The 24,814-nt window shown below is 33.9% G+C and overlaps 1 protein-coding gene across 1 annotated transcript; it reads left to right on the forward strand.

Moving 5' to 3' along the window:
• The first annotated feature begins 1,304 nt into the window (after positions 1–1,304).
• On the forward strand, positions 1,305–20,434 carry LOC148941693 (pseudouridine-5'-phosphatase-like). Its single transcript, XM_089104631.1, has 5 exons — positions 1,305–1,488; positions 3,716–3,940; positions 8,291–8,393; positions 16,945–17,074; positions 19,869–20,434. Exons 1-5 carry the CDS (start codon positions 1,401–1,403, stop codon positions 20,040–20,042), a joined length of 720 nt encoding a protein of 239 aa, XP_088960757.1. The 5' UTR covers positions 1,305–1,400; the 3' UTR covers positions 20,043–20,434.
• Positions 20,435–24,814: the final 4,380 nt, after the last annotated feature.

Below are 24,814 nucleotides of genomic sequence, written 5' to 3' on the forward strand. Positions count from 1 at the left end.
AGGAGCAATTTCTGCGAAGTATGAAAACAATAATAATATTTTAGTTATTTTTAGGCACTTCCCGGACGCCACCAGAATACGTTGCTGAGGCAACAGATTAGGTCAGTGGCGGATCCAGGATTTTTTAGGAGGGGGGCAAAATAGGTTGATCCGATAAACTTGCGTTAGGAGCAAGTTCAATTAACGCAAACTTGCGTTAATTAAGTAAATTACAATACTTTAGAGTATGTAAGGGGGCACCCCCCTCGGCCCCTGGATCTGCCACTGATTGGTAAAGGCTAGGAATTTTGATTGATGTAGTAATAATACACTAAATAATAGACTAACATTAATATACTAATTACACTAAGTATATATACACTAATATACTAAATACAATAAATAGTACGTTAAAATACTATAAATCTATTTATAGGTCATAGCGTTTTCACTGAAAAAAAATATCCTGGTTTAAATAGATCAGGGTTAAAGCCAAGAACTGGGGCTCTTGAGAGGGAAACATGTCAGAAAAAAAAAATCATAATGTGCAGAAAGATTGTATCTAACACATTTAAAAGGTGTTTCTAATTTTCTTTACCCCCAACCCCCCTGATATGCAGATATACAGCTCCAAATTACAAAATTTCCCTGTACCCATAAAATGAATCAACGCTAACAAAATCAAGAAACGGAACAACCCATGGGAAATACACACTTTGGGCTACATATTCGCATATTAGAAGGGGGATTGGGGGTTAAATATTGTGAAAGGGTTATAGGCATTAATAACTAAAATATAGCTTAAAGATAGTTCATGCCTTCAAAATGCATTAACAGTAATATTTCTGCATATTATGAAGTAAGAATTGTTTTCATAACATGTCTCCTTCTTAAGAGCCACAATCCTAGGCTTAAATAAACTTTTTACTGTATTCCTTTTTCCCAGGGGGTCTTTGGCCACCTAGCACTCTCCTGGGTATATATATATATATATATATATATATATATATATATATATATATATATATATATATATATATATATATATATATATATATATATATATATATATATATATATATATATATATATATATATATATATATATATATATATATATATATATATACTACATATTACCACTGCGGCAGTATATATGGCCACACTCTTGTACATAGAATCCCTTAAATTTGCGCAAAAACCACTGGACCGACTAATCTTGAAAAAACACCCTCTTCTGGGAATCCGTTTAACTTGGCATACATTTAGAAACGGAGTCAACAAACTTTAATTCAATCAAAAACTCAAATTCGTATCGTCTTTACGAGGATACAGAAGTTTAGCTAAATTCGGCTTTTTTCAAAGTGGTCGTGATTTCTGTCTGTATAGAGTTTAGTGAATTTTATACAGATTTAAATAAAATGGCCGTTAACTGGAAATCACAGTTTGAAAAGACGACACTCAAGCCTGTAACCCATATATTGTTTGATATGGATGGTTTATTGATTAGTAAGTATTTTCCAATTTGTGTGGCTGTCTGCTTTTCTACAAAAAAATAGTTACTATAGTGTTAATGTTAAAACACCAAATCCATGTATTAAAAAAAATGTATTAAAAAAAATGATATTTTTAAATTGTACGCCACAAAAAAAAAACAGGAACATTTTTTTTTTTTTTTTTTTTTTTTTCTGGTAGTAGATAGAGGCCCAAACATTTTGGCGTGATTTGGGTTATCAGCGTTTCGAGGGTGGAAGTTCAAACAACACTAGTATAACACGTAAAAACATCGTTATAAATTTACCTTATCCTCCTTTTGTAATTTAATATTTTGAGATCTTGTAGGGATTTTTATGTTATTTCGTTCCTTTAGAGTATATTTCTCATTTAAATCACCCCACCCCCTAATGCATAATGAAAGATTTACTGGCGTCCGAAACTCATCCCCTCCCCAATTACGAAGCAGAAGTTGCATATGATGTTACAGTTAGAAAATGTAAGTGCTAGCAAGGTTTAGCTATTTTAAAATTTAGTAGTTTAACAGATTACAGATAAATGTTACTCCTAGCAAAATTGTTATGCTTAACGTACAAAAATTTCCCCATTTCTCAGGTTTCTATAAATCAACACTCATCAGTGATGAGTCTTGATTGATAATGGATTGCCACTTTTTGTATTATTGTAATTATATTTAATGTAGTATGCTACCAGACTGATTGACTGTATCTCAAACAGTAGGCTGTACGAAAAGTGTGAAGTCCTGCTTTCTAGGGTTATAATGAAAGAAAGGTTGAGATGACTAGGGCACGTTCTGCGGTTGACGGATGGCACATTGAGAAAGATTATCCTTTTCGGCCAACCGCTTAGGGCTAAACGGAAAGCACGTCGTCTTCGATTGGGGTGGGAGGATGTCATTAACGAATTTATGATGCGTTTTTTGATGTTTTTTCGTGAAACCGAATTTTTTAGGTTTTTGAAGATTTTTGAACGAACGTCCTGTATACGCCCTTGAAAATGTGATACAACTATTATGCTAATATCGCATCATAGTCATGTGTTAGTAAAAAAAAAAAAATGTGAGTAATTTGGGTGTTTCTTTGATTTTAGCCTCACACTTACTTTACGGAGGCAGATAATTGCAATGTCAAAAATTAACTTTTAAAAACTTTTATTTACACAAATCGATTACAACCTTTGTTTTTTAATGCTAGGTCTATTTAGTTTTTGCGAGATTCGTCATTATGACAAAAAAGTACTGTTCCAGCCCTTCATTTCTCAATTTTTAAAATTATTCTCCAAATATTCACTCTGGTACTTGTACCAGAGCGGCCACACAATGCGCAGACAATTTGGCCACACAATGTGCAGACCAGATGACCATATAAGCAAAAAATGCCTCAAATATCTACCACTACCGGCATGGAAGAAGAGGGAAGGAGGCATAAAGAAGACGTGGCTAGCTACAGTTAAGTCTAATCTGGAGCCAATCGGAGTATTCTGAAAAAACGGCCGTCGCTGGGATCGCCAATGGCTGGAAATTGTGGAGCCTGCCACCCTCGAGCGAAACCTATGGAAGGAGACATGTCGTCATCTGCTGGGCGCCACTATGAGCCTGGATATGGCTTGAACGTCCAACAAGTACAAAAAAGTAAGGTACTTGTATGATACACGCCCTACCTAATATTCTTCTAATGTGTTTCTCTGGCGCTCAATGCAAATGAAATATACCAAAGTAAGGTAAAAATATAATACTTCAGAAACAAATGTGGGCTATATATTTGAACATTAGAGGGGTTGGGGGTAAAGTATAGCGGATCTGCATGGCTAATGTGTTAGGTACAATTATTCTGCATATTATGTAGTAAGAATTTTTCAAATTCTTAAATTTTCAAAGCTTCACGCCGTCCAAATACTTAACCCCCCCCTCCTTAATGTGCAAATATATAGCCTAAATTATGTATTTTCCATCTATTTTGTCACTGCTCTTTGTCTTGTCTCAAGCGAAGCTGAAAGAAACTAACGAATTCATTCTATTTGCCATTCATAAATCCAGTGTTTTTGATCCATAACTTTGACATTATTGGGCACGGGCATAATTTGCCTTGAATATTATTATACAACCGTTGTGTTTTATTTTTAATAGAAAGTTATTTTTCACCGCCTGTAAAATAGATAGCGTTGTTAGTTTGATGATACTTATAGTTGATGATAGTAAGTGACTATGCCTGCTATTTTTCAGATACTGAGATAATCTACACAAAAACCATTGAAACCATCGTTTCTAAATATAGAGAGTATATTGAACTTCCATGGAAGGTCAAGAAAATGCAGCTTGGGAGAATTGCACCTGACCTTGCACAACTTATTATTGATGAATATTCATTACCATTAAAGCCCTGGGAATACACTACCCAAGCTCTGAAAATTCAGGAAGGACTTTTCCCCGAGTGCACTTTGATGCCTGGTAAGCATCCAAATTTAATTTTATCTTCACCAATATTTGTTTTATGAAGTTCTCATGTTTGATTTCCTGAAAATAAAGAAAGGGGCTGTAAAAAAAAAAAACTCCTTTGTTAAAAAAAAAAAGTTGATTTCTAAACAGCAGACGAAATTAAGTTGATGACATTCAACGAAAAAAAGAAGGCTGAGAACCTAAGTCAAAACTGAGGAAGTACAATAGGCTGAGTATTGCTGCCCAGCATGAACGCGCGCATTAGTCTTTATGAGGAGGGGGAGCAAGGCTGCAAGATTTTTCTGGGGAGAGGGGGATAGAAAGGAATCTTATTTTGCGAGACAAATTCAATATTTACCTCGAATATTGAGTCTTTCTATTTTCTTATTGTGGGGAGGTGGGTGTTCGATCTGAAAAAGCTTCTAATTCGGATACAAAGTCTTGTACGGGTTCTACGTTTCTTGATTAGTCTCACTAGAGGTATGATAATAACAAATTATTATATATTTTTATCAACAGTACTTCATTTTTATCGTAGGAGGGGGGGGGGGGCGGATGGCGTGCAAGTCTGTGCAAGAGAGAATCATCATCTGGTGGCCTCTAGTAACTGAGTTCTAGCACACAGCCACGTAGGGGGCTTTGATTGTAAGCCCCCCTATATCCAGTGACGAAATCCTAAGGGGGCAAAATTAGAGCCAATTTTCCAAGGTCCAGTGGAAATGACAATGAAAAATAAGCCATATAGTAACATAAAGGCAAAGATATACTAAAGAAAACTGATCTCTTTCCGTCGATGCTTAAATTATGTAGACCTATCTTAGTTTTGACAAGATTTTTGAAGGCGCTAAATTTCATGTGGGGGGGGACAAACTAAGGTTTGCTCCCCCCCTGCTCCATAGATAATTACACCCCTGCCTAAACACACAAAAAGGGGTTTGCATAATTTTTGAATCATTAAGTTCTTAATACAAATTGTGTTTTTTTACTGCTGCTACCACTACTACTAAAGACAACCGATCGCAAAGCAAAGCCGATTGAGGCTGATACAGCGCAGAGTCATGGAAGTGTCCTTGCCATATTTACCTTCAGACTATCAATTCTTCAGGGAGAAGTCCTTGATACAGTCAGTTTTAAACTGCAGTCGGGATGAATATTTAGACATGATTTTTTTACTTGTTTTTCATTTTGTTATAGTTTTATCTTTTACACTGTTTAATTTTTTAACTGTTCCACCGTTTTTTACTATTTTACTTCTCACCGAATTACTTTCTTTTACTGCTTTGGCCAATTTGTGCCTCTCTTTGATCTCTACTCAAAATAGTTATCATCTTTGTAACACAAATCTCCTTCAAATTCCATTTACTCCCTCCGTGAGGTCAGATTCAATCACCTCCGTGAGGCGAGTCCTTTTGCGTGGAACAAGATGCGCGAATCAGCTCGAAGATGCCACTTGTTTTTTTTTTTCAAAAACAAAAAAATCGTAAATTTTTTCGTCTTCTAACATGTTTTTTTCTTATTTTCTTTGCCTTTCTTTTTATCTTTTTTTTTTGCCCAGACTTGATTGAATTCTATTTAATTTATTTAATGCAATTGACTTTTCTTTAACTATAAATTAGAATAAATTATAAAAAATCTTAAATTATTTATTATATTTCAATCTTTAAAATCTTTTTTTATTTAGTGCTCAGTTTAATCGCAAATCTTCCCCTCCTTTACGAGCCTTGGGGGGATTATACTCAATAAAATATGAATAAATCTTACTTATCTCAAAACGCTACTAATACTACTCTTAACAACTCACCGCAGCACCAAGTCGCCCGTGGCCAACACAGCTACGCAAACTCCTCCATCCTAATTTATTGAAACCTCCCTCTTTACACCCTCCCAGGAACTTCCCATTTCCCTTAAATCTTTCCTTACGACATACTTCCACCCCAACCACGGACGACTTATCTCGAAACGTAATCTCTTCAAAAGATTCTTCTGCTCGGGTCTGGTCTCTAGTGGTTTTACTAGCCATCAATACTAGCCTTCCCCTTTTTTTTATTTATAATAACAATAATAATCTGTATTTAAAAGCCTTTTAAAGCCATATACAAAAAATACAAATACTAAAGAGAAATTACACCATTTGATATCCTTCCGTTCAATACAAAATTTTCTACTGCCACAATATAATGGGGAGTCCTAGACCTCATTAAACCACGAAGCAGCCTATCTTCCCCATCCTGGATAATTCATCGCCTTAAATGAGAAAACTGCTTACACCGGAATAGGACATGGCCCAACCCATAATCATTCTCCCAATATCTCAATCAACCCCACCCGGCCTCCAGACCTTCCCTCATTTTCCTTACAACCTTACCTTAAATTGGAAGACAATTAGCTCGAATCTGAATCCAAATCCTCAGATATTTAATGGGCAACCCCATCAGCTCAAAATAAAACTCCGGTCCAAAATTCTCTTTTACTTCTCTATGCAAAGTAAGAATCAGAGATTGATCCACAGCTGATTGCCATAGTTGCACTTCTTGGTCTTCAAGTCTTGCACTAAATTCCTTGAAGAACTGTTCATGATCTTCTGGCCGTTTTCCTTTCTCCCACGAACTTGAAAATCCATTCTCGTCTAATATCCTTTTGATTTGTGCTGTCCATGGTGTTTTGTCACACTGAAGGAGACGATTCTCATATGCTGCTCGGGCAAGCCTAATCTGGGGAAGTTTTATAATTAATCGCATTCATTCAAAGCTCTAATTTTGTATATGATTTTGATCAAAGTGCGATGCTTCTCTTTGAATGTTCCTTTGACCTGTAATTAATTTAAAGCTGATTCCCCACTTGTTTGATTCAATGCTTTAATGTTATTATCAAACATATATTATGAATTAAAAGTTGATGCATTTCCCAAAATCATATGGACAAAATTGAAAAAATATCAATTTTCAGAAAAATTGACTACTCAATTTCAATTTTATATTAGTCGATGTCACTCAGCCAATATAATTTAATATAAATTATTTAGTGTGAATTAATATCATACCTTGGAGAATTCAAAGGCGGATTCGTCATTTAAAATCCATATCATTTACATCGCAATTACCTTTTATAATATAACTGAGACTTTCTGAGTAAATAATAATCAGTTAATATCTCTAAAGGAAATGTTTTAAAATGAATTTTTAATATCAAATAATATAGCATCTTTAAGGAGTTGAGAGACTGGTCCTTCAAACACGTATCATTCCAATTGCTGTTGTTAATAACAGTGCAAGGAAGACTTCGGAATAAATGTCAACCGATCAAAACTAATTTAATGAATCTTATTGCATAAAATATTAAATGCCAATTAATATCCCTTTTTTTAAGAAGCTGAAAGGCTTATTCTTCCTTTAAAAACGAATCAGTCATTGGACTGAGCTCATTGTGCAGAAGTGATGCCAAATTAAAAAAAGAAAGAAAAAAAGCAACAATCCCAAAATGCTATATTTTATACTGTTAAGAATGTACTTAAATGGTTTGCTTTTACTGTCGCTAACTCCTATATTCTTTTGTGTTTTCAGTAAAGCACTAGTTTTCTATAATGCTATAAACACAGGGACATATCACCAGCTGGTTTATTTGCACTAGTTTTATCAATATATGTTAGATAGGCTATGAAGTAATAATTTTTGTTCGTTTTAAATTTCAACTTCGCTCTTTGCTGCCCTCAGGAAAACTTTGTTATTTCAAATTAATCTTTGCAGGTTTTTAATAAAATTCTTCCTTCAAAAACGAATGGCATTGCGATATTGGTTGCCAGTAGCAATACAAGCAGTAGGGTCATTTGGGTGGGCGAGGGGGGTCGGTTACCCTCCAGTAATTTGGAGAAAGAAGTATTATATAACCCATGTCCCTCGACTCCAGATGCGGGGGCCCCCCCCCCCCCCAATAAAATTGCTGGAGATACGCCTCTGAATGCAAAAAGGACCTTTCGAATAAATTTCCACTGATCAATAGTCAATACTAATTTAATAAAATCTTTTAGCAAAAATTATGAAAGGTCAATAAACATCACTTCTTTACGGAGTCGAACTGCTGATCCGTCAGTTAAGACGCATAATATTGCAATTGTTGTTCGCACTAGTTTTACAAGTAAGACCTACAGAAAAATGTCAATTAGTCAATATCAATTTAAAAAATATATTTAGAATAAAACATTAAATGTTAATTAATATCGTTTTTTAAGGAGCTGGAAGGCTAATTCGTATAATTTGAAAACATATAATATTGGATTTGTTATTGCCACTAGTCATTAGTCAATACTAGCCTAATAAAATCTTCTAACATAAATATCTTGACGTCAATTAATATTGTTTCTTTAAGGAGCTGAAAGGTTGATTCGTCATTTGAAAGGGCATAACATTCCAATTGCTGTTGCCACTAGCAGTCAAAGTGAAACTTTCAGAATGAAATCCACCAATCACAAGTAAGTCCATTCTCACAAATAAGCAGAGAAATGCCAGTATTCAGTTCCAACAGGCGTTGATTCATTAGGGTAGACAATATATGAAATTGCCAATATTCTGTTTTATCAATATAAATTTTATATTCTTTCCTGTATATCTTTAACCTTTCTTCAACTCCACGGTGATCTTCCCTGATCCCTTAGGGTTACTTCACCTTTCGTTATTGGATCGATCGAACTATCACATCCATATGTGATTTTTGCTTATTGTTATTATAACTTTTCTATATTATTGTTATAATTGTCTGGTTCCATCAGATCCGGGTTAGTTTTCCCTGAGTGATCAGGAATAAATTTTTGTAAATCGCTCAAATATTTCTCCCTCTATGTCTCTCTTTTGTTCTTGTATTGTTTGTGAGTTAATGTTTGAATAGTATAAGTAGTCTATCGTAATAGTATAAATAGTACTAGTAATATAGTAATAACACTTTTCTATACTGGCCATGGAGCTTTTGTATGGATCAGTGTCTCTTATTTTTTTGTTTATGAATATATTTTATCTTATTATCTTTTCAGTGTATTGTCCATCAGTTTCAACACCACAACTCACCAGGGTTGCCACCCGGCGAAAAAAATCGCTATATTTTAGTGATTTTTTCGTTGATTTAGTGATTTTCTTCTATATTCTAGTGATTTATGTGCGAATTTAGGGATTTTTTTTGTTTAGACAATAAAAAAAATGAAGTATTCTATAATTAATGAAAATATAAAAATAGAAATCGTGATTTCTATCAGTCTCAACACCACCTGGTACAATACGACAGAGAACACCTCGGAAGCAGTTCCTGCAGCCAACTTTAACTTTCCCCTCCAATAAAAAGATTGTGCTTAATTTTAGGATAAAGAGTAATTGAGTCATTCTAAGAAAGTAGAGAATAATTGGAAGAAATGAGATAATCTAAGTTTTTTTCTGCTGTCCAGTTATTAACTTTATAAATCTTAGCTAACAATTTTCGGTTTCCTGCTGGATACAGAAGCAGACAAGAATTTCTTTCGGAAATTCTTTTCCGAAGGAAATTACAGAAGCAGACATGAATTTACAGGAAATTACAGAAGCAGACAAGAATTTCCTTCGGAAAGAATTTCCTTCGGAAAGAATTTCCTTCGAAAAGAATTTCCTTCGGAAATTCGGATATACAAGAACTTCCTTCGGAGAATGGGAGGGGTCCTGATGATAAAAAAAATTGATAACTTGAATAGGAAATGCCCTCAAATTTGGAGCAACTAAGGATTTTTTTCAGGGGGCTGAGGGCTATACTGTGGACGTTTGAACAGAAGTGTTAGCTAATAGAAACTAATAAATGAAAATTCTCAGAAATATATTATTTCAAACCTACAAACTTACAAAAAAAAAAATGATTAAAGTTTACAAGACTAGCCTTTTCCTGAAGATTAATTGAAAAAAAAACTTTTCCCACAAAATAAGTTTTTCAAAGAAAAACAGAAGTTACAATAAATAACCGAGTCAAACTCAAAACAAGCAGAAAGTACATAAGTTGGGCTAAAAACCCCTATACCTTCCCAAGGCCAGAACATAATTTGCACTTTACTGAAAAAATTTAAATGTTTTTACTTTTATAGCTTTAATAAATCAAATAATATTAACATTTAGTTACTAAATATAAGTATATGTATATTGAACTGACAATGCACATTTATTTGTATTTTTTCAGTAAAGTGCAAATTATGTTCTGGCCTTGGGAAGTTGCCCTCCAATCACTTTCGACTATTAAAAAGGGCATCAGCCCTTTCTATTTTCAATCGAATGAACCCCTTTTCGAAGTTCCTATGACAACTCTTTCGATATGAAGTGCCCTGGTCTAAACAACAACAAAAAAATAATAATGCAATATACCCTCATCGATCTTTACTATAAAAATGTCAAGCCTTCCAATCACTTTCGACTATTAAAAACGTCATCAGCCCTTTCTATTTTCAACCGAGTGAGCCCCTTTTCGAAGTTCCTATGACAAATCCTTCGATACAAAGTGCCCTGGTATAAACAACAACAACAAAAATAATACATTATATTCACATCGATCTTTATTATAAAAATGTCAAGCCGTCCAATCACTTTTGTCTATTAAAAAGGGCCCTAGGCCTTTCGATTTCCCATCGAATGAGCCCTTTTTGAGTTTCTAGGACAACGCTTTCTATAAACACCTTATATGCCCCCAGGGCATAAATTACAAACCTTACCCAAAGGGCTGTTAGAGTGGTTGTCATCCTCTAAGACCTATTTTCCAGAACTTTCAACTACGTTAAACAAAACGGCTATCTCAAAATTTTGATTAGATATGTTTGGGGAAATGGTGGGCGTGAGAGAGGCGTTAGTCGCTCTCTAATCGCTTTCAACTATTAAAAAAAGGCACAAGCCCTTTCAATTTCCAATCAAATGAGCCCTTTTGAAGTTTCTACGACAACGCTTTCAATAAAAACCTTATATAGCCCCAGGGCATAACTTAAAACCCTTGCCCTGAGGGCTGGGAGGAGGGGTGTCATCCTTAGAGACCTAATTTCCAGAACTTTCTACTACGTTGAACAAAATGGCTATCTGAATATTTTGATTGGATGTGTTCGGAGGAATGGTGGGCGTGAGAGGGGGATTAGTTACCCTCCAATCACTTTCGACTATTAAAAAGGGCACTAGCCTTCTCAGTTTCCAATTGATTGAGCCCCTTTTGAAGTCTTTACGACAACTCTATCTGCAAAAACCATATATGCCCCCAGGGCATAACTTACAACCTTTGCCCTTTGGGCTCTGGGGGGTTTGTCATCCTTAAATACATAATTTCCAGAACTTTCAACTACGTTGAACAAGATGAAAGCTCTAAACTTTGATTGAATGTTTTTGGGGAAATGGTGGGCGTGAGAAGGGGGTTAATTACTCTCCACTCACTTTCGACAATTAAAAAGGGCAATTTCAATTTCCAATAAAATGAGCCCTTTTTGAAATTTCTACAACAATTTTCTATATAAACCTTGTATGCCCCTAGGGCATAACTTACAATCCTTACACTGAGGGGTCTGAGGGGGTTATCATCCTAAAAGACCTAATTTCCAGAACTTTCAGCTACGTTGAACAAAATGGATATCTCAAAATTTTGATCGGATGTGCTTGGGAAAATGGTGGGCGTGGGGGGGGGGGGTTAATTTGCCCTTCAATCACTTTCGACTATTAAAAAGGGCATTAGCCCTTCTGGGAGAGGAGGGTAATTTGCCCTTCAATCACTTTCGATTATTAAAAAGTGCACTAGCCCTTTCAATTTCCAATTGAATGAGCCCTTTTGAAGTTTCTACAACATCGTTTTCTATAAGAACCTTATAGGCCACCAGGGCATAACTTACAACCCTTGCCCTGAGGGCTGTGGGGTTGTCATCCTCAAAGACCGAATTTGAAAAACTTTCAACTACGTTGAATCAACTGGCTATCTAAACATTCTGATTGGATGTGTTTGGGTAAATGGGGGGTATGAGAGGTGAGTTAGTTGCCCTCAAATAACTTTCGACTCTTAAAAAAAGTACTAGCCCTTTGAATTTCCAATTGAATGAGCCCTTTTTCAAGTTTCTACGACAAAGATTTCAATAAAATTCTTATTTGCCTCCAGGGCATAAATTACAACCCTTGTCCTGAAGACTGTGGGGGGAGTGTCCTGCTCAAAGGTATAATTTCCTAAAATTTAAACTGCGTGGAACAAAATTGCAATCTCAAAATTTTGATTGGATGTGTTTGGGGAAATGGTTGGGGTGAAAGGGATGTTAGTTGCCTTCCAATCACTACCCATTTGCCATTTCAAAGGGCACCAGCCATTTTAATTTCCAATCGAATGAGCCCTTTTCGATTTTTTTACGACAACGCGTTCTAGAAAAACCTTATATGCCCCCAGGGCATAGCTTAGAACCCTTGCCCTGAGGGTTGGGGGGGGTTGTCATCCTCAAAGACATAATCTCCAGAACTTAAAACTACGTTGAATAAAATGGCTGTCTCGAAATTTTGATTGGATGTGTCTGGGGAAAAGGTGGGCGTGAGAGGGGTGTTAGTTGCCTTCCAATCACTTTCGACTATTAAAAAGGGAACTAGCCCTTTGAATTTTCAATCGAATGAGCCTTTTTTGAAGTTTCTGTGACAACTTCTTCGATACGAAGTGCCTTGGTCTAACGGAAAAAAATAATAAAAAATACATCGTTCATATATGACCCAAGGGCATAAATTAAAACCCTTGCCCTGAGGGTTGTGGGTGAGTGTCCTCCTCAAAAACATATTATCTGTCTGGAAATCTACTACGCTGAACAAAATGGGTATCTCAAAATTTTGATTGGATGTGTTTGGGGAAATGGTGGGCGTGGAAGGGGTGTTAGATGCCTTCCAATCACTTTCGGATATGAAAAAAGGCACTAGCTACTCCAATTTCAAGTCGAATGAGCCCTTTTCGAAGTTTCGCGACAACTACTTCGATACGAAGTGCCCTGGTATGGAAAAAAAATAATACATTGTGCCAACATCGTTCTTTACGTAGGCAGCACGAATGCGCTGCCTAAGATATTTGTAGGAAGCCAATAAAAGGATTGGATAACTGAATAATATTAGCAGTTTTATTATTATTAGCACATTTAACGTTATTATTATTGCCTTATTATTATTATATTATACTTATTATTAACATTAGTAGATTTTCTGGAACATTTGCAGTGCAGAAACTTGTCATTCTCTTTTGTCGTATCATCAGTTTTTGAATATTGTACTCATGGCCACATCCAGGGGGGAGGGTTAGGGTGTTTGAACCCCCTTCCAGATATGTTTTTCCGACTCGTAAAAACGTAAAAAAATGAATATCAACCAATCTTTGATGCGTTTTTTGAAGTTTTTGTAAAATTCCGTGGAAAAATTCCTTCTTAACCCCCCCCCCCTGAAAAGGCCATGGACACGGCCCTGATTGAACTGCGTATTCTCTGTCTTTTTTATAATAAAACAATTCAATTTCTTAGAGAAATACACTAACAATGTTGACTTGTGGAAGCACCAATGTTAGTAAAGTTGTTAGCTAATAGCTTTTGCTAGAGTGGTGGGGCAACTCGTTAAGTTGTAGATTCAGTCCCAATCTGCCAGAAATCTTAAAGTCGGTTCTTCTACTTTACTGGATTTTTCGGGTTTCCCTCAAATTTTTCCAAAAGAAAATTAGGGTCTCCAAATTCTCTAAAAAAATTTAAAATTATCGGGGAGATTTTGTAAAACCCAACTTTCCCTACCAAATTTGGAAAGGCCAAATATAAAAACTAAATATTAAACAGTTAAATCTAATTACCAAACATAAAATGACCAAATCTAATTACCAAATATAAAACGACCAAATCTAATCACCAAATATAAAACGAGCAAATCTAATTAACAAGTATAAAACGACCAAATCTAATTACCAAATATTAAACGACCAAATCTAATTACCAAATATAAAACGACCAAATCTAATCATCAAATATAAAACGAGCAAATCTAATTAACAAGTATAAAACGACCAAATCTAATTTCCGAATATAAAACCGCCGTCAAAATTCAAAATATATAATATAACTTCTTTTTTAAACCAATAACTAGTGAACATTTCCTTAAGCACAGCATGTTCGATTATTTCGGTCAGTTGTACAATATCTTAGGTGGCTTTTAGGATATTTAATAGTTTATAGCATATAAATATATTGAGTGATATCTCCAAATAAAAATAAGCAATTTTTTAGCTTAAAATATTCAATTCAGCGTTTACGTATGTTGGATGCTAAAGAAAATCATGGTTGCAGCGGTAGCTACAACCTAGTAAAGAGCGAACCACAGCCCATAGTAACCGAAATTTAAAAAACGCGTTTAGAAGAAATCTACCTAGTAAAAAAATTTACATCTAACACTGATTCAGGAATGGTAACTATTATTTCAATTCGTCTTAAAAGTAAAAGTTTATTGCGAAAAGAAATTTATAGTGATTTCGAAAAAAGCCTGAAAATCCCTCGAAAAAGGTGTCATATCAAAATGAAACGTGTACCATTGAAATCAGCATGGTCGAAAACATAATACAGAGAAATGACAGTGCCCCTCCTTGAACAACAAGGAAAATCACTTTTTTGCATTGGTAGCACTGATTTGTCTCCCGTTTTTTTCCTTTTTTCCCCAGGCTTAGCGGGTTACCAGAACACCATAGAGAGATGTTTAATAGCTAATTCAAAAGCTATTTCTCATATCTACGCGCTTTTTATAAATTCCACCATCTGCAAGTGCCATATGGCACTAAAATTGTACTTTTGTGCCATTTTTCAAGAGGTGGCACTAGCAGGCTACCAGAACACCGTAGAAAGATTTTTATAGCTCATATAAAAGATATTGCTCATATTTACGTTCTTCCTATAAATTCCGCCATCTGCAAGTTTCAAATGAGACTAAAAATTAAACTTTTGGTGCCAAGTCTCAAATGCAAAACCTGGGGCTATTGGGCTAGCAGAACTTATAAGAGTGATGTTTAATGGCTCATTTGAAAGAAATTACTCATATATACGTGTTTTTTTTTATATATCAACTTTACCATTCGTAAGTGCGTTATAGCACTGAAAACAACAGTTTTGGGGCCACTTCTTAAATGGAAAAGCTCTGAAGTACAAGCCAGGGACCATTGTAATAGTTATGTTCCAGAACCCTTAACTGGAGTTTTACAAGAACCCCTCCCGTACACACACCCGCCCAGACCCCGTAGTAAGCGTCAAAAATTGTCTTCTCACCAGTAAGTTACTGAACATTAGCAGGCTACCACACCATCGTAGATAGATGTTTAATGGCTCAATTAAAAGCTATTGCTTATATTTACTAGGTTCTTACAAATACGTGAAAAATCTTGAAAGTATAAAACGGTATGATTGTAATAAATATAGTCCAAAACCCTTAACTGGAGGTTTGCAAGAACACCTCCCACATGTTCCTCCTCCTGTGGGTATCTGTTCTCTTTTTGTCAAGTACTCTTCGAAAGGTAATTTCTTTTTTCTTTTTAGCACTGAGGACGACTTGGCGGAGGTCCTTATCGAAATATTTGCTTGTTCTTCGTCTTCATATTTTGCCACTGGCTGACAAAATACTGGGTTTTTCACCTTGTTGATTTTGTTTTTTAATTATTATTTCCCTTCTTCTCTAAGCTTCATATGTCATGTATAGCCAGTTGGGTCTTAGAATGTATTTATGAAAACACAATATAATATAGGAGTTGTGGTAAAGTAAAAGCAAACCAATTAAGGACACTTTTACAGAATAAAAATATTGTCAATCCCTTTTAGGAACAATCCCTTTTAAAATAAAGCAACAATCCATTTTAGGATAATTTTTAGCATTTTAGGGTTATTAAAAAAATATTTAATTTTACGCTTATGTTTTTAAGATATTTTAATTGTATACTGAAAGTTACTGATGTCACAACTGTTGTAAGACTATAAAAAGCTTTATAGATTAGTTTATTGTTGTCAGGCTGCTTTTGACTCCCAAATCAATATACCTGTTTTTTATGTTTGAATTTTGTGTTTTCAGTAAAGTCCTAGTTTTCTATAATCCTAGAAACATACAGAAACATAATTAATCGTTTTATCTGTACTAGTTATATTGATATATATTAGATAAGCTGTGAAGTAATAATTCTTGTCCTTTTTAAGTTTCAACTTCGCTCTTTACTTCCCTTGGAAAAACTTTTTTTTTTTAAATTAATCCCTCTATAACACGGAAAATTCCAAGTTGTGATACAATCCTAAAGCGAGTCTGTATTCTTCATACTAATAAGATTGCTTCACTTTGAACTTCTCTACAAAATTATCATAAAGCATCATGAAATGTCTTTTTCAGATCCAAAACGACAGTCAATCATTGAACTGAGCTCATTGTGCGGAGGGATGCCAAATGAAACGAAAAAAAAGAATCAAGCAACAATCTAAAAAAGCTTTACTTTTATACCGTTAAAAGCGTCTTTAAATGATTTATTTTTACCGTACCAGAACTCCTGTATTCTTTTGCGTTTTCAGTAAAGCGCTAGTTTTCTGTAATCTCACAAACATAGGGAAATATTATCAGTTGATTTATTTGAACAAGTTTTATTGATGCATGCTATATATACTATGAAGTGATAATTTTTGTCCGTTTTAAGTTTCAACTTCGCTCTTTACTTCCATCGGAAAAAACTTTTTTTTTTTTAAATTTAATCTCCTGTCTACAGACAACAGGCAATTACTACCAGTCAATAAGTGCAACGAAACACATTTTTCAGTTTTTTCACCTTGACATAAATGATCACGTGACACAGTTTTACTTGATAATTACGTGAGTTAAGTGGTTCGATATTATAAACGCTGAACTACTTAACTCTGTAGGCTGTTTTTTATAGCAGCCTTAATTTCAAGTTAATCACCTTATTTATCTCTTTGTCATGTAGTCAAGGATACGTTCAGGTTTATTCGTTGTACATTTACGAATTTGATATAAGTTTCAAATTATTTCTAGAGAATTCTTCAAGATGTTTGACCACATAGTGTGTGGTAGTTCGGATCCCGAAGTGAAGCAAGGAAAGCCAGCGCCAGACGTGTTTCTTGTGTGTGCCAACCGGTTTCTTGATACACCCTCACCAGAAAAGGTAAGATTTTGGAAACTAGAAAACATAAATTCCTTTTTTCAAAAATCTTTTAATTTGAACATATTATATATATAAATAATTATATATATATAATTATTTATATATATATAAATATCTATATATATATATATATATATATATATATATATATATATATATATATATATATATATATATATATATATATATATATATAATTATTTATATATATGCATATTCTAAAAAAATTATATTCTTCATAAAAATTCATTCTTCAAACAAAATTTGAATATAATTTTTTTAGAATATACATATATATAAATAATATATATATATATATATATATATATATATATATATATATATATATATATATATATATATATATATATATATATATATATATATATATATATATATATATATATATATATAATTATTTATATATATGTATATTCTAAAAAAATTATATTCTTCATAAAAATTCATTCTTCAAACAAAATTTGTCGCTTTATTGAAGTTTTCTCTTTATCAAGTTCTGTTAAGTTTCTCTCAGTAAATTTTGTTTGTCTTAAAAATCCCTTAAAAATTTGCGGGATGGTACTGGTATGCTTGTAAATTGTATCTTGTGGCGCCAATCGTGTGTTTACGGAAACTAATTTTGGGAATATTTGGAGAACCCAGTTATCCTCTGGGGAAATTCAGGGAAAGGTAAAAAATTTGGTGACAGTAGAAGCACTGCTTTACAATACTGCTCCCGAGGTAATAATACGGTATCTGTGTAATATGTAGAGAGTTAGGGTCGCCAACCGTCAGGGCTAAAACCTGAATTCAACTGTCTATGGTTATAGAGGGTTAACTTCTACCTAATTTTGTAATATTTATTCGCTTTGAATTTTAATCTTCAGATACAGTCTCATTAACAGTATAAAAGTGAAAATTCTTTTCATATATTTACTAATATTATGAGTATCAGGATGTAGAATTGATGCACACACAAGCAATGAGATCCCAACCCGACTTAAAGCTCATGACTTCTATGAATTTGATTTTTTTTTATCATCCGTTTGCTGTTTACAAGCGTGATGAATCACCCTTCCCTCCTGAATATATTCTTCTCTATGTGGCTAATATAGGACTAAAAATTCAGACTGTGAGCATTAAATCTGTTTTTTTTTCATTCTTCGTTAATGGATTTTTTTATGGTCGATTCTATAAACGTATAATTCACCCAGTATGAATTTATCCATCAAAAACTCTGATTTTATAAATTGAAAGGAAACAACCAAACAAATCAAGTGATCATGATGAAAATTACAGCATCAAATTCAGCATATCAGAGAACCCTATGATAGAGGTTTCAAGCTCCTATCTGTAAAAATGTTGAATTTTGCATTTTTTCCAAGAAGGAAGATCACGAATGCATGTCTGTTTTTTTTTCTTCAGGGCAGTCGTATCTAATCAATAGTCATAGAAAACCGGAATGGGCATATTCGAAAAGAAATCAAAAGTTCTAGTGCTCTTTCTAAGTATCCAAAAAGATTACACCGTGCGAAAGGGGCGTTTTTTGCCATTTTGAGGCACCAAAATACGATTCTACCCCAAAGAGGGCTAGGTTCCTGTCGATTGAAAATTTCGAGACAGGAAATTGGAAAACTATATAGAGAGAGCTTCCTAGTTGAATAAAAATTAGTATCGCACGGTGGCACATTTGTTCCTGAAAAGTCACGTTGTCCATATAAGATCCATTGTTAATATAGACATTAATTCTAAAGCTTCATTTAACTAAGTTGATTTGCTTGATATTTCATAAAATTATGTCGAGTGGTATAAAATTATGGAAGTGGATCATATTGTAATTGGAAGGAGCGTGCCAAAAGCATAAAACATGCTTTGTTCCAAATTTCCTAATTGTCAGTGAGCGTTCAGATAAATATAGAATAAATTTTTGGAAAGGGAGGGGGTTTAGAATTTAACCTTTAATCCCTCTTGGTTCCAGGGAATATTTTTGGTCTAAGACCTTACTGTTTAGACGTTCAAAGCTCGTCTTTTTGGCCCAGTTCTTGAACAACGACTACTAAAATACAAGGCCCTTGATTTAGAATAGTAAGTCATTTTAAAGCACTATAAGATTTTAGTGTAAAGGTCAGGGATTTGAAAAGGGACCTGTCCCCCATGATAAACCAAAGAGTTTCTGTTCATTTTAAATTTTTAGTATCGCTTCTTACTTCCATTTGAGAAAACTTCACTTTTATTATTATTTTTTATTTGCTTTGATTTTTTTTATGTTTTATTGTATTTACATCAGTATTGTTAGTTTGCACTAACAGTGCCGTTTGTTGCATATACGCGATGTATCCGCGGTGTATCTTCTCCGCGGTGTATCTCTTTATCCGAGGTGTATCTTCTTCCTGTGAATTTCACTGGCATGGATTTTCGTTTCTTAGTCATTTTTTCTTCCGATTTTTCTCATTTAGACGTTAATTTAAGTAGACGTTGATTTAATGATCCTCAGTAGCAGCCCATCATTTCCACCAGTAAACAAATCTGCCCTTAAATTTGCCAAGTCATAGCGCCTAATAAAAAACAAAATGTCCTAATCCATCCCCAAAAATACCGCATAGTAGGAAAATTCTTAATCTATTGGGAAGATTCAGATTATTCCAGTCTGTTGGAAGTGGTAGACAATTAGGTCGCACTTAATCCAAATTCTAATATACTTAATTGGTGAATTCAACGTGAAATAATTAAAGTAAATTTAACACATTTAAAAGTCATCTGACAGACCTTATTTGACCTTGACCCTTTTTTCTAGTGCCTTGTTTTTGAAGATGCTCCCAACGGAGTTGCTGCTGCCAGGGCTGGAGGGATGCAGGCTGTTATGGTGCCAGATCCTAGAATGGAAGAAGAAGAAAAGGAAAAGGCAACTTTGTGCATTAAGAGCTTGGAAGATTTTCAACCAGAATTATTTGGCCTGCCTCCAATTTGATGACTGAACCGTTATACGTGTGTGTGTGTTATTGTTTGTTTTTTAGTCTTTATTTGGAATAAGTGTGTTTTTGATACCTTTTAAAAATATTTTGAAAATATCTAATCAGGGAACCCTTTATTCACTTGACTCGTACCCAAAATACCCTGCATATCTTGAAGGGCATACCTTTGGGTAGGCATACCCTGCCCGCTTTTGAGGAGCCAGACACATCAAAAAGTAGTTATATTTCTTCTTCCTGGAGGTCATTTACAAGGTTTTATACAACTTTTGACCCTTAGCTTGAAGAATCCAGGAAATGATTTCGATATAACAGTCCACTGCGGGAAAATCAAGTCATTACTGAACGTGTTCAGGATATAAATTTACAAATTTTCCTGGGAGGCCCTTTTTGATTTTTCTTATCAAGTGTCTCTTTTACTAATTCCATGTAAAACATTTTAGTTCTGAAAATGAATGTAATGCATATATATATATATATATATATATATATATATATATATATATATATATATATATATATATATATATATATATATATATATATATATATATATATATATATATATATATATATATATATATATATAGTGATGCAGTTACGCACCTAAATAAGTATTACACAATTGCCCGAATAAAAAAAAAATTCAAAAAGTATTACCAAGAGGGTATTTCAACTTTTAAGACAGTCCGACAGATATGTAAAATAATAATAATTTTATTGTTACCCTCTACACATAACAAAGACGTACTAAGAGGAGTATGAACATAAATAAAAATAAAAACGAAATGGATACTAACAAAAATTATTCACAAATACTGACAATTTAACTTTTAAATACTCATTCAGCAAGGGTCAAATTCTATGAGAATTTGGAAGGGTCAAATTCTTTGAGAATACTAGGCAGTTGACAGAAGACAGATCCAGTGGAAAATCGACAATTTTGTTTCAACAGTAAGCAAGTCTACGTGACAATTAATCTAATATTTGACAAATGTAAAAAAAAAACAAAAAAAACACTGTACCGTTGGGAAATGTAACTATTACGTGTCCATCTAGGGGTACTGAGAAGATACTTGCAGAACCGAAAGAATAACTATCGGCTTTACTACGTATTTATCAGAGGCGGCGAAAAGTTTCAAAAACAAGACATGTGGTGCGAAAAAGCCAACCAAGGGTTCTATTATCGAATTGATCCTATACCCAAGCAAGGAGCCCAGTACGACACTAAACATTTGGTAGAAGACAGATCAGTGGAAAATTGACAGTTCAATTGCAGCGTCAGCAAATCTACGTGGCAGTTTATCTATTTTTGACAAATTTCAAAAACACCATACTGCCAGGAAATGTAATTATTATGGGTCCAAATGGGGATACTGAGAAATTACTTGCAGAATCTTAAGAACAACGATCGGATTTGATTTTCATCAGAGGTGGAGAAAAGTTTCAAAAATTGTGTCAAAAACAACATACGTTATGCGAAAAGCGAGCTATACAGCCGATCAAACGTTTTGCTGTCAAATTGGCTTTTAACTCTATAGAGAGAAATCCATATGACTCAACTTCTCTCTCAACACTTTGATTAGTAGTTACCGCGATGCGCGAATCGAGGTCTCGAATGTAAGCCCAAGCTACCCCAGAGGTGTAGAGGCAGAGATTGTGGCAGGACCAACCTGAATTTTTGAATCGGAAGGGTGATGATTCAAAAAGAAATTCAGTTTTAGCAGAAGTGACTGACATCCCTATGTCAAATCCGAAGTATGCATATGCATTGGTATGTATCGGAAATTAATTTAGAAAAACAAAGTTTTTGCGAAGGAACTAGAGAGCGAGGTTAAAACTTAAAACGGACAAAAATTATTACTTCACAGCCTATCTAATATATATCAATAAAACTAATACAAATAAAACAACTAATTATGTTTCCCTGTGTTTTAAGGATTACAGAAAACTAGTGCTTTATTGAAAACACAAAAGCCAAGTAAAAAAAAAAAACCAGGAATATTGATTTGGGAGTCAAAAGTGAGCATGTAGTCTGAAAACAATAAATTAATCTCTAAAACTTTTCATAGTCTTACACTAGTTGTGACATCAGTAATATTCAGTATACAATTACAATTTTCTTAAAAACATAAGCGTAAAATTAAACATTTGTTTAATAGCCGCAAAGTCATTGAACAGCATACAGAAATATTGTATATATTTATCAGGTAGCATTTTGGTCTCGCCAGCTATAACACCAATAGTGAATAATTTACGGTCTTAAATTGTAAGAAATATGCTTAAGTATTACTTGAAATGAAGATCAAATAAGACATAATATGAACTCTGGAAATCCGGTTACTTCTCTATATTTCTTCTATATATTCTATATATACTTCTATATATTATAAGCTATGATACAAATTCTAAAGCTCGTCTATAGTTCAAATACTATCAAGAAGGCTTTACTTCGAACTTGTCTACAAGCTAATCATGACATGTCTTTTTCAGAACCAAAACGAAAGCCAGCAATTGAATTGAGCCACTGAGCAGAAGTCGAACCAAATTAAACGAAAAAAAAAAATAAAGCAACAATCCTAAAATACTTTATTTTTATTATGTAAAAAGTTTCCTTGATTAGTTTACTTTTACTGTACCAAAACTCCTATATTATTTTGTGTTTTCAGTAAAGCCCTAGTTTCCTATAATCCTAGAACTAGCACATAGGCTTCGTCACAGAGTTAAGTTTGAAGGTTCAATTTAAAACTGTTGATCATTCAAGCTTAATTTTTAGTATATTTTTAGTTGAAAAGTTTTCACTTTTAGTTAATTTGTTTTCGCAATAATCTTACTTTTAAGATGAGTAAATAATTTTGGAAACTTACTAAGAGGGTTTGGAGGGGGAGTATACATGGGGCGTTCTTATTAACCTCCAGTTAATGACTTTGGACCATAATTATTGCAATGGTACCGTTTTATGCTTCCAAACCCTTCCACATAAAAAGTGGCACCAAAAGTGCCGTTTTTAGTGCTATATGGTACTTATGGATGGTAAAATTGATAAAACAAAAAGAAGCGCGTAGATATGAGTAATAGCTTTAAAATAAGCCTTCCGGGATATGGTTTTAAAATGAGTGCATCACATTGGCAGAAATAGTGAATTATCTGAAAAGCAATCATAAGAAACAGAATCATAACAAACCATGATTGAAAAAAAAATCCAAGCAGAAATCGAACGTATGAAAATCTAATTAGAAGTCCAGTGCTGTACTAACAGAACTACGCCTCTAATAATCTAATTCAATATATTGGTGTTTGTAGGATTTCATTTCCGTAGCTGATTAAGGGGGTCTGGAGGAGGGACATGCAGGAGGTGTTTTTACAAACGTCCAGCTAAGGGTTTTGGACCATAATTATTACAATGATACCGTTTTATACCTCCAAGATTTTCAACTTAAGAAGTGGCCCCAAAACTGTTGTTTTCAGCGCTATATCTCACTTACGAATGGCAGAACTGATAAAAAGCAAGTAAATATGAGCAAAACTTTTCAAATGAGCCATTAAACATCACTCTAAAAAGTACTGGTAGACCACTAGCCCCAGCTTTTCCACTTGAGACATGGGATCAAAAGTGTCGTTTTTAGTGCCATTTGAAAATTTCAGATGGTGTAATTTATAAGAATTATGTAGACATGAGCAATATTTTTTAGATGAGTCATTAAAAATCTATCTGCGATGTTCTGGTAGCCCGCTACCCTTGAGAAATGGCATAAAATTGTCATTTTTCGTGCCATATAGCGCTTACAAGTAGAGTAAGAGGTACCATTTTGCATAGACATATAGCAATTTCAAACTTATTTGCTTGCATCTCTACACCTTTTCAAAGAGAGTGACTATTCCTATGGATATAGGTAATACTTCTACAGGGCATTACACCTTTTCAAAGAGAGTGAGTATAACTTGATTGGTGATTGGTAATTGAATAAAAGGAATAGTTTTCACTACAAATCATATAAGTAAGAGAATTGAATTCAGAGAGAATAGTTTATTTGAGAGGATATTAGTGGAGAAAAAATGAGTGGTGCATTTACATTATTGGAGATTAATGATGGAGCTGACAACAGCGGCAACGATATACGAGTACCCAATGTGGCTGTGGAAATAACCACTGGTTGTAGACTATGTCTTGAATGGGACACTATGTATGCCAGATATGTGATATCATTAAGCAAATTTAAGCAGGAGGAGCAGCTATGTTTTGCTGGAAAAGTGAATATTCTCCATATAAATAAACTTCGATCAGCATTAGATGTCCTATCAAAATATATTGATGAGAACAAAATGCATCAGTGAATATTATTATTGTAATTATGTTCAATAAAATTGTTTCTAAATCAATGGTATTTTTTTTCTTTCTATAGCAGACTAGCGTATATTTTTTAGAGTAGAAAAAATTCTGGTTAGTCTGAAGTTGGTTGTGAGAGTGTTGGGACTCTAAAAAATGGATAGATTTGAGAAAGATCGAATCATGAGGTATCTAGTTCTTATGGAAAAACGTTTGATTCTAGATGACGATTTTCTAGAACCGTCTATTGAAAGGCAGATATTTTCTCGGGGAATGCCTGTCGATATAGTGGAAACTGATTCTTCATCATCAAACTACTGTATGAAGCTTTTACATCGTGGTTCAAATACATTTTTACAATTTATTGATATATTGATCACGACACGACAAAATGATATTGTAGATACTCTTTTAAACTTTAGTTAAGAAACTTAGGACTTTTTT

This window comes from Artemia sp. Qi Xiang Cuo, chromosome 18, assembly GCF_049724085.1.
Source record: "Artemia sp. Qi Xiang Cuo chromosome 18, ASM4972408v1, whole genome shotgun sequence".
Lineage (NCBI taxonomy): Eukaryota > Metazoa > Arthropoda > Branchiopoda > Anostraca > Artemiidae > Artemia > Artemia sp. Qi Xiang Cuo.